Raw genomic sequence first — 18,879 nt, forward strand, 5'->3', positions numbered from 1 at the left:
CCCAATAGAGGGAGACTAATGGTGATAATCCACTGGTAACCCCGGTTGAGTGGGCAACACCGCCAGTCTTACAGACCCCCGGTAGCTGGAGGGCCCACTTGGTCTTAGAGACTTTTGCCATGTTTAGTCCGGCCCAATATACTACTACTACTATTATTTGTTCTCTCTGCCGAACATGTCGAAATGTCCATTCTGAGTACCATTGTAGTGGTTGTGCTGTTGTACAAAAAGCATGCTAGATCAGCATAGAGAGCACCCGAATGCTACAAAGCCAAAAATTATTATGTCCCTTCTTAAAAAATAATTTTTGAGGTCCCTTAGTTAGCCAAGCACATATCGCAGGCAATAACGTTCCCGTTTGCTGTGTACTCCTTGATTTTTCGTTCACTTTTAGGGCTTCTCTGCTGCGTGTCTACATGGCAGATTCCAAGACATAGGGGCCTAACATTTGCATCAAAGTAGTGGATCGCCCGAGTTTCGCACTGATCCCTCATGGGGAACTTCAAATTCGATTCACAACAGGCATATTAACGACGATGGGCAGTCAATGCCTTAATCTTGAAGTGCAAGAAGTGCAGCTACCCCAGCTTTGATAGGCACGTCAGGGGGGTCAAAACAAGGAAGCTCAATGCTAGTGATGTAGTTTGTCGAGTGCCCTGTTGTGGATAGTGTCCCCTTGCGACTAGGCACCTTGTATAAAGGACACATATAAATGGTTGTAGACTCGTGCACCCGATCCCTTTGGGGTAGGAACCACACCACCGGAAGCTCCTCAAAGAGCACTTTAGGCCGTGAAGGCACCTGCATAGACATATGAATACCTGGGGGAGCCTACCTGCTTTGCTTCCGCTGGAACTGTAATGTCACGTGCTATCACCAGACATACAAAACTGCCCTGCTAATAGGAGCGCTCTAAGCCTCATATCAGTCGCTGTTTACTCAGAAAAGACCACGGCTGTCACTTACCAGCGTTCCTCTGTCTCCATCCCATCGGCATCCTTCCAAGAAAATACCATGAACGAAACATCCGTCCTCTGGAGCTTCTACTACAGTCGATCCGTCTGTGGCCTTAAGGACAGTATACGCGAACGAAAGCCTATCGACGGCGACGCGGTATTTTCGTGCATAATTTTGAAGCACGCCTGTTAAGAACGCCTGCGCGCAACAAACATATATTTTCCTAGTCTACCGCACTGGCTCTTCCCTACTAAATTTCGGCAGATATCTGCCGCAGCTCTAAGTCATCTTGCCTGAGGGAAGAAGAACCCCGACATCCAGTAGCATTTCGGTGGCCCTTGGACGACCCAAGTGTTAAGGAAATCAAGTCTCGCAATTAAGTCCTTAAGCCACGAGCCTAGAGGCTTCATTGAGACGAAGCCTTTATCGGACCACACTTTCGGAACCTGCAAAATCACCATAGAGGAGAACGATATTTTTACAGTTATTCTGATAAAACAGTCAATTTCATGATCCCTGTAAGGCTTCAAGCCTGGTTTCCATGGCATGCGACAACCGCATGTTCGAAACAGTATTGTGCCACCTCAGGACCTGGTTATCGAAGAGAGCGGCTGATATCTTCTCCAACTCCTCTGTCATCACTATTCTCCCCCTTATTGCAAGCTGTAGGTCCTTTATTGTCTTATTCATGACGGTTAGCAATCCATTGTATCTGAACGCCATACAGAATTGGCACCACTCAAATTCATTCAGGGCCCACCACGGTACCTCTCCTCATGCCCTTATCCACTTTGTACAGCTATTTAAAGCACCACTTGGAAACACGACGGTAGACAAATAAGAAGCAGATTTAGTAGGCCACTCGCCTAATGGCCTCTTGAACCACCACAGTATTCATGGATTCGTCGTAGCGAGTAGGATATTTTTGTTGAATACTTTCTACGTCAAATAAGTCTGGCAGAAGAGATTGCACATGAGCAGCGAGTTCCGAAATGGCAGACTCCCGGCACGTCGAGCCAGCCGAACTACTTCGTGGTGCCATGGACAATATGCCGTCTAGCAGCTCCTAAATCAATTCACACGGAAGTTCCCCACAAGTGCACGAAAAGCAAGTGTGACAATGCACACGACCGTCACTCATAGGGAGAAAAAACTTTGGATCAACTGCGTGATTAGGCACCATTATAGAATCCTCCCACTCGAATCGGGGGCATACCTTCCCCTCCATCTGGGCACAGTTTATGCTTGCATTCTCATGGAGGCCGAATACTTCTGGCTGAGCATTTGCGGGCAGTGATGCAATATATTTCTGGAAGCCTTCGACGTCCTCTTCATCAGGGCAGTAGTAAATTCCCGAGTTTGAAAACTTGTAAGCTGCACCCTGAGCGAGAAAATCCAGCATGACCGGCTCCCACACATCTTTTGCTGTAACCCATACCGTCAGGTGAAAGTAAAGGATTCCCCTGAACACAAGACACGTCTAACCTCTTCAATAAGCCTCTCGTTCAAGTAGGTGTGGAGGATGAAATCAATGAGCCTCTTATCGTTTGCATCAGTGACACGTCCACCATAGTTAATCCGAGCCCCGAGGAAGCGAAGAACCTGATAGAAGACAACAGCCGGACTTTCTGCTTTCTGCGCACAATATTTTCATTCATACGTGGCCCTGATGTGCAGGTTGTACTGAATATTCGATGTTTGTTGGAACACACGAGCCTCAAACACACCTTAAAAGGGATGTTGTCGCTTGCGTCAAGGAAAATTTTTAGTTGCCTTTGGCACACGACAAGGTCATCTTGAGTAAACTCATAGTGAATGTTCCATCCGATTGGCCCGAAACGTCGGCGTTCCTAGTTTGCACACAATCATCTAACTCATCATAGTTGATCATAATGGGAATTTGTCAGGCAAACGGTTGCAACATTGTCATTGAGGCCGGTTGGTTGCTTTACATTGTCATTGAGATCGTGTACAAGACAGCCATGAAGTCGAAGCAGAGACGCGCTTCGTTGGTTCACCTACTTGCACTATAGCGTGAAAGAAGCAAAAGGCAAAAAACAGTTTCTTGAAATGGGAAGGATGCTGCGTTGCGTTGAGCTGTCGGTTGTCAATCCCCGCATAGAGGCGCTGCAAGTTTGCCTTGAGCCCCTTCGGGGGTTCATTAGTCATTTTCACTCCGTTCTGTAAGACGGAAACTGGGAACGATGGTGATGGCATGGAAGTTAACCACAACCTAGCACACGCGCACCGAATACATGTAATGCATTCCATTCTCCGAGAAGCGATTGGAATTTGGGAATAGTAGGAGACATGAAATTACTGGAACGCCTGCGTCAGCTGAAAAGTGCGCGCTATTCATGGGGTTAATGTGGCCTACCTAAAGTCCCGGTGCACTTCTTCGGGATTCCATTGCTCACATATGCGTTCAAGCTCACTCATCCATGAAGAAGCAAGGTGGCAATTTTGCAGAAGTACCCATCCTCCCCGACTGCATCCTTCTTCAATAAGCTTCGCTGCTTTGGGCCCCTGGCCTTGTCCTAAAGGCACACAGCTCCACTTACGCTGACGCTTAAGGGGAGAACGTGGCCGTAAAGATATGTAATTGCACACGCCTCTGCAAAACGAGACCTCACATAGCTATAAAGACCTGAGACAGCACGACACTGTCACGGAATAATACCGAAGACGAGCGTAGGTGCTTTATTTTCACCTAATGAAATCGATTCGAACCGCCTGCTCATCTTCATCTCTCTTGCGAAGCTATGGAGCTCAGACACGGGGTCGGAGCCTTGTGATAGAATGAAAATTAATGGCGTTTGAGAGGTGGAGTCTTTGTAGCACTGGGCCAAGTCAAATGGCGGAGGGTCTAGAAAACGAGCCCCCAGTTCCGAAGCCACATAGCTGCTTGCTGCAGCTGTTAAGGAATCCATGCGGAGAATCCGGAGGATGCACATTTTCTGAGGAGCGCAAGAGGGCGCAGTCGACCACTAGCAACTACCATGCCCCCTTATTTCCTGAACAGAGGTGTCCGTAAACAAATTACGACGCAATTAGTTATCTGCAACAATTCGTCTGTTGAAACACACCTGAATTGAGTTCAGGCCTTGCCACCGGCCAGGTAGTGGTTCCTGGTCGGCTTCCAGCGAATCAAAAATCCGTCGAAAACCTTCTTCTTCTTGCTCCAGCGATTCGTCCAGCCCATCGAATGCAGGTAGATGTGAAAGCTCGCATATTGCCTGCCACTGCTTCTCTGTGAGCCAGGATATGGGATTTTGCTTGTTGCCTGAGGCAGCTACAGTACCCGTCAAGAGGAAGCGTAGCTCTGCAGGATCCACTGGAGTCTTCGCTTGCACCTGTCCAGCCAAATAGTTTCCGGATATGTATGAAATAGCGCATATCTCTGCACTTGCGCTTGTTGCGGCAAGTGCACGAAAGCACTAAGGAGCTCTAAAGTTACTTCTCTGCAGAACAGAGCTGTGGCCCTGGAGCTCTTGTACTTGCCACATACTCTAAAGACATCCATTGGAATACCACTGTAGGAATTGAGCCTCACTCGCAAGCTGAGAGAGAACGCAAACAGTAGCTTGTGTCTCACAAAGAGGGATCTAGACACGTTTTGATACACCAAATAGGAAAGGTGGTCCACGAGCAACTGAGTTCGCTGCTCGACATTTGGAGTCGTGGGGGCCTTAGAAAACACAAACAAAGATGCTTGCCCCTCTTGATGACGACGTGGGCTGTAGTCGCTGCTCTGCAGCTTAAGAAAGCAAGAGAGTCTGCACAGCGGGCCGGGGACCTCGAAGGCATAGCTTCCACGGCGAGGATGATTAAACTCAATGGGATGCGGATTGCGGAGAGGTCATATCACACTGGCAAGCTTTTCATTCCCAACGAAATCCTCACCTCGCTGATGCCGATCGAGACCAGGTTTTGAAACCACTGCTGAGAATACTGGTACATAGGCTCAATGCACGCCAGTTCAACCAGGCTAAAGAAGAGTTGGCTACATCGGGCTGCTACTTTCCTGTAGCACTGCCTGAACAGAAACGTTGGTATGTACCCCTTGCGTGTTTTGGGTTAATGCAAATGTTTACCTTAAACGAAGGGGAATGGACCTAAGCAACATACCGTGCTTCGTCAATCTCCCGCTCGGTCAGTTCCGCCTCCTGAACCTTTTCTTGAATTTCCTCAGACGTCTGCTTGGATGCAGCTAGGGTATTCAACAAAACTTCATCATCCAAGATGTTCCCTTGCGACTGCGACATGACCTGGAGGATTTTGTCCTGCAAGTCTTGTAGCTCACGCCGCATATCGGCATTACTCTGTGCCAAAGCAGCTTTTCGCTCTTCGAGCTGGGGTGCTTCCTTTGTCACTACAAGCCCAAGCATTTGATCTTCCAAGCCTGAACCAGACAAGGATTCACTACCTTGTTAGACTGCCTGCTAAACTTCCCGGACGCACTACTCATGCAGTAGGTACGAGGAACTGGCTGCAGTCTCCTCAGAAGCCTGACGTGCAAAACCCGCTATAACTTCGTGCAACGCCACCTTCTGGGGTGATTGCAAAATTAATGACCGTTGTCTTGACAAATATATCAACTGGGAACTTTGGATTTGGGAGTTTTGTGGTCAGAAAAAGTTTAAAAGAGGCTCCCCATGGGATAGATTTTTCTCCCAGTCTAATGGTGTAGCCTTCAACACACAACACACAGGCCATGACAGCCAAACATACAACGGAATTCCCAGGGCGATGTGAGCAGTCTGACTCACAAATAATCTGCAGGAGTGCCTTTATATTTCACCCGAGCCACTCTTCGTCTTTTGCTGGAGAAGTATTGGGTCGAGTACTGGATCTAGAGTCTCTGAGACGTTTTCAATAAGGACCCATTTCCCCAGCTGAAGGGCAAGCTCAATTTCTCTCATGAAAGTGGTATCAGACATCTTCAGTACTTCGAAGCCAGTTTCAGTGGCCTTGCCATTTCGCTTAATAAAACGGTTTGCCTGCCCCTGTGGAGAACAAGTACACGATCACACCTCCTGTGATACATCCACATCAGCTTCATGTGAGGGGAGGCGCCATGCGTACAATTTAAGGAGCATTTTGCACTCAAACATATCGTGTACGATGCGGTGATACGGTAAGCGCACTTGCGGATCAATCATTAAGGGCCAGCGCCTCGCGCGGTCCATGATTATGCCATTTTGAATAGATAACTCATCATTTGGTAGCCCCCACAGGGTCCATTGTCGAATAGTTACAGGGTCTCCTGCATATCATATCGTCAGGAGATCACATATCCAGATTTGCCACAACTTATCAACCCTGTAGCAGTCCTTGCACTTTTCCGGAGACATACCGAGAAACTGTTTGAGTCCACACGATGGCTGGAAGGGCAGCTGGTGCAGGCGAAGCAGGTCCGACCACTGAGTTTCCAGTTCTCCACGATATGCTGCTGTAAACGGTCCAGCATACGTTAACATTCCTGCACTAATGAGGGCATGGCCTACGCAGATAAAGCAAGAACAGACCGAGTGTCCAGAGATGCTTTCCTTTTCACAGGGTCCTGCTTGACTTTCCAGTGTGAAAGCGTGGCTCTACTAACCGGATACATAGCTGTGGAGCTCCTTAGAGAGGCAGGCCTGCTCTCCCCAGCGGTGCCTTTCGTCGGCTAGTCCTAGCAGAAGGGGCTCTGCCCTCTGTATTTTTTTCTGGCAGCTTTGAATCTCCTTGGTGAGTTGCTCCTGTAAGGCCACCCAGTTGAAGTGTCTAGTGGAGGTCTTTTGGTGCAGTGTTCCTAACTATTTTGAGGGGCATATCCACGAAGCTTTCCACAATTGTCAGTTACTTAGGTTGTGTCACCCTATAAAAATTCATGCACTTGCTCCAGCTGTTGTCCGCATTGTAGCTGCACTTTCTGTCATGTCGTTCGACAAATGCTGTTGCCGCTTCCCAACGTAGCTGTTGCTTGGTGCACGCGGGAGGCCTGTCTATTTTACTCTACGTGGAACCCATAAGTGACACGACCCCAAAATGCTTTGAAGGCGCGATTGCTGATGAGCCATCGTGAAAGTGGGGTCCATCACCTTTTTTTCGACAGCAAGAGCAAAATCGGCAGCAAGGCGTTCTATTTTTTCCTCCACCTCTCTGAGTCTGGCCTTTGTCTTGTTGAGGTTCTGTGTGGTTAACAGCAACTCGGCTTCTGCTTGTTGTAGTTTTGCCCGCTTTGGCTCCACAGTCTTCGCAACATGGTAGTATTTATACATAGCTCGGACCCACATGCAAATGGCCTCGCAGGCAACGGATGCCTTCCGAATGGCTGTCGGGTCAAAGTCGGTTCTTTCAATATATGGACCGATAGTTGCTATTATAGTTTCCGGAATATTATCCTGCTCGACATATGATAGATGTGACTGGATAGGCTCCCTTTTACGCTCAAACTCTGGGACGGGACGATGGCATGTTAATGAAAAGCACAGAGCTTACTTTCGCGTGGCCAACACTAGTTTGAACGGTAGACACGAAGGTTGGAATGGTTCTGGCCACTTGATATTCGTGCAGCTATAAAGAGCTTCAGCAAGATTAACGAGTTAATAATACCCACCTTGTCATACTTAAGTAGGTCTTCCAAGAGTTTTTTTGGGTCCTTCAGGAGTTTGTGTTGAGCAGATTCCCAGTAATCCTCAATCTTCAAACCTGGTCTCGATGGATCAGGTTTCTTTACAGGAGGCACCTGAAGTTACAGAAAACAACAGTAAAAGGGAAACTGTACGAGCAGCACCTCTATAGAATATGAGCGTCTATGGAAAGCGACAGCTTGAGCTCCTTGGCGTACCCCAAACATGATGCACACTGCTTCCATTGTAAGAATCACACCGGAAGGAGGCTTTGATAAGGCTTTAACCTCTCGTATATGGTCTGACTTCAACTTTTTAACGCATTCCACAGCCTCCTCTAAAGCTGGAAGTGCTTCATCTAAATCCCGTTGCGCATCGTCCTTGAGAGCTTGAGTTTCTGTTGCCTTTTTCGAAGCGGCCGCTTCATCTCGGGCTACTATTTTTTTTGTCTCATCTGCAACTGCATGGTCTTGTTGAATTTGAGTCATTGTTTTCTCCACCTACGATAGCACCCACTCATCATTGCGTCCCTGACGAGTATGAAAGGAAATGCTGCCTTGCGTTACAGTCCTTGTAGAGAATATGTTTTCTGTTTTACTTACCTTGTGCAGCGCATCGTGTAGCCAAGGGTACCTCCACAGTTCACAGTGGTCAGCGCAGCAACATTTTATAGCCATAGATCACGAATCGGCTACCTAGCCAGTGTACTGTCTGCTGTCTGGCGAGCCCACCTCCTCTGAGGTAGCTTGGAGGACGGGCTGGAGTTCCTGAAGTTGAGCCTGCATTTCCGCCACCTGCTTGGCTGTTTCTTCCAGCTTTCTTAGTCCCTTCTCAAATCGTTCTTGAACGGTCACTAATTCAACTTGTTTAGTGCTAACAAGGTGAAAAAATGCTGAAAGCAATTCTAAGAAAGTCGTCGGTGTTGCATGCATGGCCCGGCCAAGCACCTCCCTGTAGCGTGTGGCAGTATTTTGGACACCTCGATGCATAGCTTGTAGAACATCTAGGACCTCGTCCTGAGCTGTAAGCTGCACCTCGCACTTTTCCATTTGCATGCGAGCGACAGATATCAAAGCTTCTGCTGGCCACTACAGAGAAACCGAAACAGCACTCTCGCAAAAGCAAAATACCGAATCATCCACCTGGTTTGCTCGGCCTCTGCGGGAAGGATAAAAATTGTCTGTAATGCCCTTAGCAAGTTCATCATAGCTAGCTCATCACAGAGCTCCCGTACCTCGGAAAACCAGTTGATGGTGCAACAGTTGGTCAGCGAAGGGAACATCCTGAGCCAAGTGCGAAACTGTATGCCCAACGGGCTCATAGCCAGAATAATATGGAGATTCGCCTTGACTTTTTTAACGTACGCATTGAAGACGTTTCCCTTTGTTGGGGAGACACCTAGCTGCTTACAGTATACCCTGAAGACAAACGCGGATGATGCACCACAGCTTCATAACACACCCAGGCAACACGATACCTTTGAGGAAACTACACAAAGAAATTGCTCACCTACAAACTTTCATGATTTCTTCCATGTCCTCTTTTTTGTAGATATTTGGAGCGTCTCCATAATTCAACGCGCTGTTAATGTCTTCTAACATGGATTCTCCAAGAATTTGCGAATCACAGAAGAGGAAAGTTTGTGGCTTGTCCTCCAATCCGGATTTCATAAAGCACTTCTTCAGGTCCTCTCTCCATTCCGCCATCCCATAGCCTACGAACAGAAGCAGTAGGTGCATACATCGAACATGAATGAGATGCGGATCAGTTGACGGTTCGCCAAAACAACGCATGGAAATTCTAGAGATGGAGAGCAGCTGTCCTCTTGAAGGACCTTTGGTAGCGTCTATCTGGAAACACTCCATCTCCATGATGAAGGCAGCGAGACGGCTGAGGGACTGCCGTCCTGAGCCTCTAACTCCAAGTAGAAGTGCGTGGCCTGACGGCTGCCGGAGTACGCGGCAGATTCGCGCCACATGGGCACATGCGTCACTGAACATTACGAGCTGCATGGGGACTGCAAACGTATTGTTGTAATCTTGCATATAATCTTCGACGACTTGCTTGAGCTTTTCCACAGAAGACACCTCCTATGTCATGACGGTCAGTGCACACACAGGCGGGCTTCATACAGCAGTAGGATATTAAGAACTCAGCATGTGAGTTGTCACTCAAAGCGTTCCAAGCAGTGAGTGAGTTGGCTTGAGCTAAGGGTACGATTATGCTACGTCGATAGCTTCATTAGCGTGCAAAACATCCTGCTCTTACCGAGTAGTACCTATTTGACCCCTGCTGAACAAAATCAGCAAAAATCATTGACGACAGCTCCTTAACGTCGCTGAATTCGATGCCAAACGTTTGTTTGGCTTGCCGTTGAAGGAGATCGTAGAACCAATTCCTGTCGTCATCGTCGACGAGCCGGTCGCAGAAAACGCGGCATGTCTCATGTACCCAGCATCTGATTACCTGAAAAGCCCAGACCGTACGCAACAGAACATTTAACAGAAAGGCATTTGCTCCCACAGTAAGCTTCGCAGAAACTGTCGTGACTGAATGCGGTCCACCCCTAACGTGAAACTATGCAAATTCGCAAATGTTTTGTCTGCCGGCGAAGTACGAAGTGTGCTATGTTCTCAAGACCTTGGAGAGCTGCGTTTACGGGCTAGTACAGGCGTTTTGGCCTGCCACCAAAGCGGTGCTGATTCGTGCAATCAACTAGGAAGTAGATCGTGAAACTATGCGGCAGATAAAAGTGCTTCTGGAACCGAAGCTTTCATTTAAAGGTGAGTTTACATGGCCCCTGGCAGACCGGGCTATCTGCTGCTCACCGCTGCCGGTTCCTTCACCACTTTTGAAGAAAGAAATGCAAGTCCTTGGAACACCTTCCAAATTTCGCGCATGTTAAATGTGTAATGGGACTTCGTTGGAGTTGGAAGCAATGTCTTCGTGACTTCTGCATAGAGGTCAATTGTCGCGAACACCAACGGATCCGTCAGAGCCTGGAGTGGAGGCAAATGGAAACACTTAGACAAAAAGTACATTAATGTATAAAGATCCATCCGCATGAATGTCACTTCCAGACCCTAGAGTGAAACTACAATGCCGCCTACAAAAGCCCTGATGGCCGTGTGAGCTACCAGTCATGTGAAGGCCTACAGTTTCCCCAAATCACAAACAAGTAGGATGCAACAAACAACACAGGCGTTGTACTCCATCTACGCAAGTAATGCGCAAGGCTCACTTGAATATCGGGCGGAAACTGCTGGAAGCAATGCCTGTTGAGTGTCTGGAAGATTGTTGCAATTGAAGCCCGCTGAAGCTCGTCATATGCTAGAACACAATAGTGCCTCAACAAACGAGCAGATATTTCGTTGCGCCCGCCTCCTGGGGGTCCCATGGCCGCAACCATACCCACGTCCACAACTTCTTGAAATGTCAAACCTTTGCGATCATACCACCCTTTGTGGTCAAACCTGAACAACGCGTAGGGCGGCAGTTCTACGGATCGTGTGCAACGAAGGAACAACCGTAGGCGTTCTTCTCGCGGCCTTTGCGAAAAGCTTACAATGCTTACCATTGCCGCAAGAGTTCTAAAGGCGGCTGAGCTCCAAACTCTTCCTTCCGCGGCATGTTTAGATCATCAATGAAAAATATACATGTTTTGCCAGCTGGTGGGCCGAAAACGCCCCTGCGTCTCTTTTCCAACTTTGCTTCCAGCAGGTCCTGTCACATAAAGGCCCGGTAAGCAGGAACTGCGTCGTTTCTGAACTGTGTATGGCGTGACGGTCCAAGAGCGGAGCAGTGCTCTGCTGTTGGCCGTGTATCTCTGAGAAGCTTCGTGGCCTGGCAGCCGGGAGCGAGTGGAGCTCTAATCACACTTACCTGCACCTGATTGACCCTTGTATGGGCCGAAAACGTCATAATATGCGTTTCGTAGGTTTCCGGCAAAGTTAACAACAGAAGATCAGTCAAATTGACTGTTTTACCAGTCCCAGTTGGGCCTGGGCAAATTACGCTGTGGCCGTTAAGCAACAGAGTAGAAATGGCGTGGGCCAAGCGGATAGAATCTAAGGTTGGAACGACTATGTTCTCGTAGGACGCGCCTTTTGGGACGACAAATGAGGGAACTGTCTCCCCCCAAGGGGTCCATTGGTGGCTATTAATGTCATAGCAGAAATCGTAGAGGCTGCATCCAGCACCCAAGTTTCCAATATCAAGTCCGAGTTCTTGCACGCGACCTTGTAGCCAATCGTCTATTTTCTTTCTGCCGGAACCTGACGAAAAGCCAACGAAAGCAGCCTTCGTGCTGGTTTTGTGATGAATCGGTGATGCGCATGGCTTAGTCCTGTAGCGCTGTAAGAAGCAGTGGTAATGCTCACCATCTGCAGTAATGCCGAATGACCAGACGAAGCTAAAAATGAATGCCGCAGGGAGGCGTCCATACAGGGCATCGCCTTTTTCAGAATCGGCTGGCTTGTCTATTGGACGGTAGCGAGAACAGATGGAGCCGAGCATGCGCAGGCACGATGTGCAAAGGTTGGTGTTTACCGTTGAAACAACCTCCTTGCACTGTTTCCTAAGAACTGCAACTCCCCCTGGGAAAATGCTGCTCGAAAGGTTCTCAATGAGTGCCTTGTGCGTCTCTTTAAACGTCGGAGGGAGCGACTTCAACCACGAGGCAACTAGAGGCGAAAGCCCAAGGACTTCTGGCTCCATATATACCATTCCACAACGACTGACTGTCGCAGGAGAGGCTACGGATAAGTCTTCGACCTACAGCAGCACCAATGACGTCCATTACTGGTACAATATGCGTGGAAGTCAAGTACTGGCACAGCTGCATCTGTTAGACACTGGACGCTCTACTGAGAAGTGGTGATATTACGAAATAAAACTGGTCATTCTTACGCCTTCACTCCACACTGCATAGCTTACCTCAAACATCATAACCGTTCTGTTCGTGAGGGAAATGATTTCTCCTGAATTCAGGCACAGTTTCTTGTTGTCGTCCAAAACAGAGTTCATGCTTTCAATCCACAAAGCATCAACAGGACCGTCAAACATAATCCAATGCTGGTCGGAGGAGGTGTCACGGATGGCATGACGAATGAGTGCCGCAGCTAGGCCATCTGTCCATTCATGCGTTGTTTCGTTGAAACATCCGTAGAGCTGCCCAATGGTCACTGATTTCGGATTCAGGACGTTCACGTGCACCTACGCACAACAGTTCCCTGCATAAGCCAATTTCTCGTATAAATTGAATCCTGGGTTGTGGATTTGAAAAAACGCCCCAATGGAAGGCCAAGCTTTCTCGCCTCACCTTTGCAAATCCTGGGTTCTTATACAAGTCGCTCATGGCGGCGGATAACAAACGGTAACTGCTTGTTTTGCCTCCTCCTGTTGGGCCTACGAGCATGAGGCCGTGGCGGACCTGAACGGTGTCGTACAGCTGCATCACCTTTCTCATAAAGGGTTCCACCGGCTGTAGCTTTAGCACCTCCGATTGGCGCAAGAGCGCTTCTTGAAGAACTTGGTTATCGGCACGGGGTACTTCGACACCGGGAAATAGATCAGCAATAATATTTTCAAACAGCGGGAGGTCATGAGACAGAAACTTTGGAACGTTCACATCTCTTAATGCCTGCAGGAGAATCATTTGCTCATCCATGGTACTGTATTTCCTCTTCAGGACTCCGGCAGCATTGATAACCGACCGAACTGCCCTCATGCCATAATCATAGTGATCTTGAGAAGACAGTTGTTCTGACGACAGCTTGAATGTTGCCACCATCTTTGTTGCTAGTTCTCTGGCTTGGTCGAATCCAAAGCTATACAACATAATTTCGGCGATCATCGAGTAATCTGGAACCTGAGCGTAAATGCACCCGTCGATGGAGCGACTGTATCAACAGATATCAAGTCAATCAGCAGTTGTGAGCAACGCCGGGATGGTCTAAACGGCAATCTTTTCAACAACGAAGGGGAACGTTCCCTGAATAGCAATTGGGCATAACGCTTCATTGGCCCACCATCATGGCCATAGGCCTGAAAAGACATTTTAGATTGTCAGGAAGTTCCGTCCTGCCGGCGTATCCAGGGTTCATGGTAATAAACACATTAAACGTCGGCTCCACAAGTATGCGCGAATCTTCAAAATCAATCTCCAGTGTCGTCCCGTAACCCTGCAGCTGAGCTTTTGCCCCGAAAAGCACTACAAGCTGCTGTGCTATAACGGACAAGACCTGCAGAGGAGGACGCAACGTAGATGATCGCCTGCGGGAATTCGAAAATGCTGTCATCTCTTGTCTTCTTTTCCTGGCATGCTGCTCTTCCTTTGCAGTTAAGGTTAGCTACGGAAGTGAACTGTGCATGCAGGAAGCTCGCTAGAGCATTTACTTCAATGTTGATTCGATTAAATTCATCGAAGCAGCACCAGGCGCCGGAAGAAGCCAATCCTTTGAAAAATTTTGCGATCATTATGAAGTCCATCATTTCCGAGCAGTTGAAAACGACACACTGCGTCGCCAAGGCCTTGGCCAAGTCCTTTGTTGTTTCAGTTTTCCCAGTTCCTGCAGGGCCTGCCAGTGATCCTCCTGAGACAACACACTCACCCGTGCAACTGCCCAGCAATGCTAGGCTTTGATATTCTGGGGGCCGAAAGCTACTAGACGAATATTTAATAAACCAAGACAAAAACGAAAGTGCACTCAGGCTACTTACCCAGGTTTAGCTGCTGAGCACTGAGCAACGTCATGTAGGCCATGTCTGTAAGTGGAGTTATCACAAGCCTGAATGTGTTGCCCAGGTATTCATATCCATAAGGGAAGTCCGTTTGAACACACTGAATCCAACAATTGTCATCTCTCCAGTAATACCTCAGCTGGGCAATCCATTCAAATGCCTCCACACTGGATACTTCTTCCTTCCAGAGGCGCTGGACAATGTCTTTGGCGTGGACATCTATAACAATGAGCGCCCCGATGGTAATGCTCTGCATAGAGCTAAGCCCTTTACGGACGAGCGCAACCTACAAACAGTGGACCTAGGCAAAAGCTACTGCATATGTATTCAGGAGAGCTATGTGACTTTTCTTCACTTTTGAGATGACAATGTAAACCACGTATAAGATACTCGACTGCTGCTGCATTTTTCTGTGCCCCACGGCTTGTTTTGCATCAGCTCATCAAAAAGTGTGCTAAACATTCTCTACAGTTGCTGTCAAGGCAGGACTGTTGTGCTTCCAATTACCAAATCCAAGAGTTGCTGTGTCTGCTTCTCCATGAGGCTCTTAAGTTGACCAGTTTGGATCGCATCTTCTACTAAAGCTGTCCAGTGTGCCTGGCTTCCATTCAGGACACACTGTCCAGCATGCTTCGTACACCATGCTGTCCGTTCCGAAATAGGATAGTCAAGTATGGCTTTGTGGAGGCATTCTCTCACAGACAACTTCATTATCTTCTCTAAGTCTTGCATCCACGTCTCAACGCCTCTGCCTGCAGTTACGAGGCCTTTGACAAATTCCATTCTTTCACCTGAACGCGCAGAAATCATGGAACGTGTAATTAAAATTTTTTGCACTTACCAGGGAAAAATTACTGATGCAGCGCAAAGGCGTTTGCACGTCGCATACCTTCTGCAGAGAACATTGCAGTGGCCACAAGGTCTGAAGAAAACTCCAACTCATTCATGTTCTCAAAAACCTTGCATAGGAATGGCTGAACTTTCAGCGGGTCCGTCGTCTCCGACAAAATCTCAAGAAGTTCGTCGTTTGAAAGGAAATAAAATCGAGCGAATTGGCTACGCTTTAGTTCTAGATATGATTGCAATTCTTTTTGCACGCGTTCTAGTAGTCTATTGTTCTCGCGGAGCTTGTCCAGAAGACCCGGCGTTGAGCAGGCTGTCAAGACCAGAGGCTCCTCGTAGGTGTGTCGCATCAGCACCCTCCAGGCAGTATCCACTGTGAAAAAGCTGAACCAAAAAACCAGTGGCGCTTCAAAACTGCAGGTGACCAGGTTAACTCGTCATATCCTCCCTGGGCTATTCAACACAAACTTCGCACAGTGAGCTTCCCCCATTAGCGGCTTGTGCAGTTATACCGCTTTGTTTCCGCTGGAAGTTGCTTGGGTATGTCTGGTGAGTGGAAGATGGGTTGCAAGTATAACCAGGCTCTCTGACACTTGAGCCACTCGTCAAGGGTTTCGGACGCCTGTGATACGAGATAAAAGCAATCCCACAGAGGTTTTGTTGGTAACTCCCACGGTGTTTTCAGACGAACAGAGAGGGGTGAGAGGGACAGTTTTGCACTTACCGTCATAATGAGAGTTGCCCATTCATCAATCTCCTTCTCCAGTGGCTTTTTGTAAATTGAGAATTGCAGTCCTTGTGTGGTCATAATATGTTCGTCAAGCAATGCAACAATTTCTTCTGTGCCTTTCAGGATGTAGGTATCCGTGTCCTTGTATGTCTCAGGGAAATCGAACTTGACATGCTCCCAGTCGGCTTTCATCGTTTGAAGGGCCTAATCATAACAGATGTATACTGACATGAGTTGCACATCGTTAGGGTGCCACCAATTGCATTGTCAAAGTGCACTAATCCGGCAGGTATCCATGGTCCACAGATGTGGCTGGAAGTGCTTGGAACTGCTGACCTTCTCGAGATAGCTTTCCTTAGTCGCCAGCTCCCCCAGTTCCACTACGAAGTCCGTGCATTCTGCAATGCCTTTGTTCAACAGGGCACCTAGGGTAAGACTGGAACTGTCGTCTAGCTGGGGTTCGCCGATGCGCTCGAAAAGCTGAGGCGATGAGAAAAATAATAATTGCTCAAATTCCTCAACTGAAAGCTACAATTTGCGTGGGACTTGGGCTAGTTTATAACTAGCTCAACCTAAGCGTTGCAGGGTGTCACCAGCATGGCGAATGCTCACTTTATTCCAATGTCGCTCGCGCATTCCGTCATTTCTTAAAGAAACAATGATAGGGACAAGTGGCTTGAACTCGGTAAGCTCGTTCGTGACCTGCGAGGCTTTGGCGAATACCTCTGGAAGGCCGCGTTCTTGCAGTATTTTCTCCACCCGTTTAAGTGCTTTTATCCCTCCGTACACCTGCAGCAAATGAAAGGAATATTGGTAAGGCACATCCCCGTGTCGTTGTTAACTCTGGAAAGGCTGCGCAAGCTAGTATCGTATAGCGGTCCAGACGTTTACTATCGTCGCACGTTACTGAATTGCGTTTGTGGAATAATAAGTGTCTCCTAACCTGTTTCTCAATATCTGCACCGCTTAGGCTTTCGAAAGAAGCCGTGTAAATTGAGTTCCGCGTGACGCTCCACTGATAGGCTGTCTGCCATAGGGTTGAAAACGGCTCGAATTCCTGCACATTTGCCAAAACTCCCTGTCGAAGTAGTTAAGACCGCATCCTGCCTTCCAGGGAGGGCATTTGGACCTAATGCGCATCTAGCCAACCTTTTGAATCTTCGTTAACGAGGTGTAGTCCGTCACATCTCTACCGAAAAGGCGCTCTCTGTGGTTGAAGACTTTGGCCTGTTGAATGCTCATTTCGATCCTCTCCCCAACGGCAAGGACGCTGTCATATACCTCAGCTAGTTTTGACATATCCGTGAAGTTGGCAAATCCGGCAACAACATCAGCAAGGTCGGCAATCGTAGCTGCGAACTCGCACTACCAGAACGCAGAGTCGCCGAAGCAGGGAAAACGCACATACACCAAATAGTCAGTAGTAAAAAATAACTAACAACTGCAGCATCTGCTCAGTGTTCTTGCATCTGGCCTCATGGAACATTCATAAGCAATCTGAGGAGTTGTATTTTACCTGCTGCACTAGCATATCATCAAGGAAGCGAGCTCTTTCTTTGACCAGGGATGAAGCAACTTCATTCGACAGCTCAAGGATCTCAGCTGGCGAGCCGTAAAGCCTCCAACGCAGGTTGTGATCCTCCACAAGGAGCTGTACTAGAAACAAATGAAACATAGTACGTTTGCCTGTAAGTGGTCTACACACGGTGCACACATGATCGTGCTGCCTGAAACAGTGTTGGCCCTCCTTCTGCTTCAAATGTTATTATTGCTACATCGGTGCTCACCCTGTATTTAAAGGATTCTAGCACATCAAAAATATGCAGCACTGCTTTAATGTCGACGGCGAGAGCCTCGAGCTTTGTTGGGGTATCATCCATAAACTCCCTCAATTCCGTGAGTTCTTCGATTCCTGTAGGCTGCTGCTTTAGAGTTGTTGAGATCCGCTTAAACTCTTCCAGAGTCTGCTTGCACTGGTCTCGGAAGCTGCGGCAAGTGACAATCCCACAAGCCCATCACCGAAGTAACTTAGACAAGCCAAGGCATAGATTGTAAATGCAGCGCTAGTGATTGCCCCCTCAAAGCATGCAAGGAATTTTGTAAGTATCTTGGAGATATTTGATTGGCCAATGGCACATGAAGGTCCATTTCCATTACGAGCCCCCTCTTCCACTGTTTTCCACTATGCCCCACCATTTTGCGAGTACATCCAGGAGAAGCTGTGAAACGCTTCTAACTGTAGATTTCAAGCTGCTCTTTATGTCTTCACAGCCAACACAAAATACTCCAACAATTACTGAAGTAGGGATATCTTCTTCAATTTGCTTTATTCTCTGCGAAGAAAACGGACGACCGCATTTTACAAGGCGAAATGAAAATTGACACAGGCTGCTGCCAGGAGCACGTTTCCATTGCAGGCTCATATATAAGAGTGGCTGAAGTACAACAACCAAGCCTGCTGGAGCTGGGCGGCGCTATGCATACCTCTTGGTAGCCTAAGACCGCCTGCCGGAAGGTTTCTGCAACACTGCCAACTGCAGCTCTCTGCTCCGTTTCGGCAACAACGTCAGCCGAGCAGAGGTTAAGAATGTCAGCAAACGGTTGGAAGTGCTCGATGAACTTTTGCAGAAACGGGATATGCAACTCGATTAGCCTCAAAATATTTTGTTTGCTTGCCTGCAAAAAGGGTACAAGTAGTTTCCTACATCAGTTCGGCGGGCCGATGCGAGCTGAGCAATCGGTCGTATCACCACTTCGGCCTGGGCCTGCAGAACAGCTAAACTTCCAAGTGAAGCCAGAACTATAGATCCACTGTGGGTAGGGTAGATGCCAAGTTCCAGCAAAATTGTGTTGCTGGTACTCCACCTGTACTGAGGCTTCTTCTAATCCAAGAGGGGCTGCAATGTGCTTTTGTTGGCTCTTGAATAAGTGAGGAAGGACAATTGTTTCTGGTTGAGGTATGTCTCCCATCCTCAGAATCCTACAGAACCACGA

The 18,879-nt window shown here is 48.1% G+C and overlaps 1 protein-coding gene across 1 annotated transcript; it reads right to left on the reverse strand.

Annotated features, from left to right (window-relative positions):
- Nucleotides 1–552: 552 nt before the first annotated feature.
- Nucleotides 553–18,855, reverse strand: EMWEY_00002840 (Dynein heavy chain 3, axonemal, related; the record flags this gene model as incomplete). The annotated part of the gene is made up of 49 exons (XM_013479831.1): nt 553–690; nt 836–895; nt 967–1,155; nt 1,305–1,403; nt 1,549–1,669; nt 2,040–2,338; nt 2,443–2,592; nt 2,980–3,190; nt 3,335–3,494; nt 3,638–3,914; nt 4,044–4,310; nt 4,511–4,733; nt 5,086–5,359; nt 5,505–5,648; nt 5,759–5,963; nt 6,105–6,223; nt 6,314–6,460; nt 6,560–6,698; nt 6,954–7,343; nt 7,559–7,687; nt 7,790–8,071; nt 8,303–8,444; nt 8,702–8,989; nt 9,081–9,285; nt 9,565–9,661; nt 9,840–10,037; nt 10,400–10,570; nt 10,813–11,044; nt 11,146–11,294; nt 11,454–11,845; nt 11,951–12,344; nt 12,507–12,785; nt 12,892–13,440; nt 13,601–13,813; nt 13,968–14,164; nt 14,292–14,598; nt 14,820–15,103; nt 15,202–15,539; nt 15,668–15,777; nt 15,880–16,089; nt 16,222–16,365; nt 16,498–16,674; nt 16,829–16,912; nt 17,035–17,250; nt 17,402–17,536; nt 17,673–17,871; nt 18,079–18,218; nt 18,370–18,561; nt 18,751–18,855. 49 exons carry the CDS (start codon nt 18,853–18,855, stop codon nt 553–555), a joined length of 10,170 nt encoding a protein of 3,389 aa, XP_013335285.1.
- Nucleotides 18,856–18,879: the final 24 nt, after the last annotated feature.

This window comes from Eimeria maxima, genomic scaffold (assembly GCF_000499605.1).
Source record: "Eimeria maxima Weybridge genomic scaffold, Emw_scaff14, whole genome shotgun sequence".
NCBI classification, from domain to species: Eukaryota; Apicomplexa; class Conoidasida; order Eucoccidiorida; family Eimeriidae; genus Eimeria; species Eimeria maxima.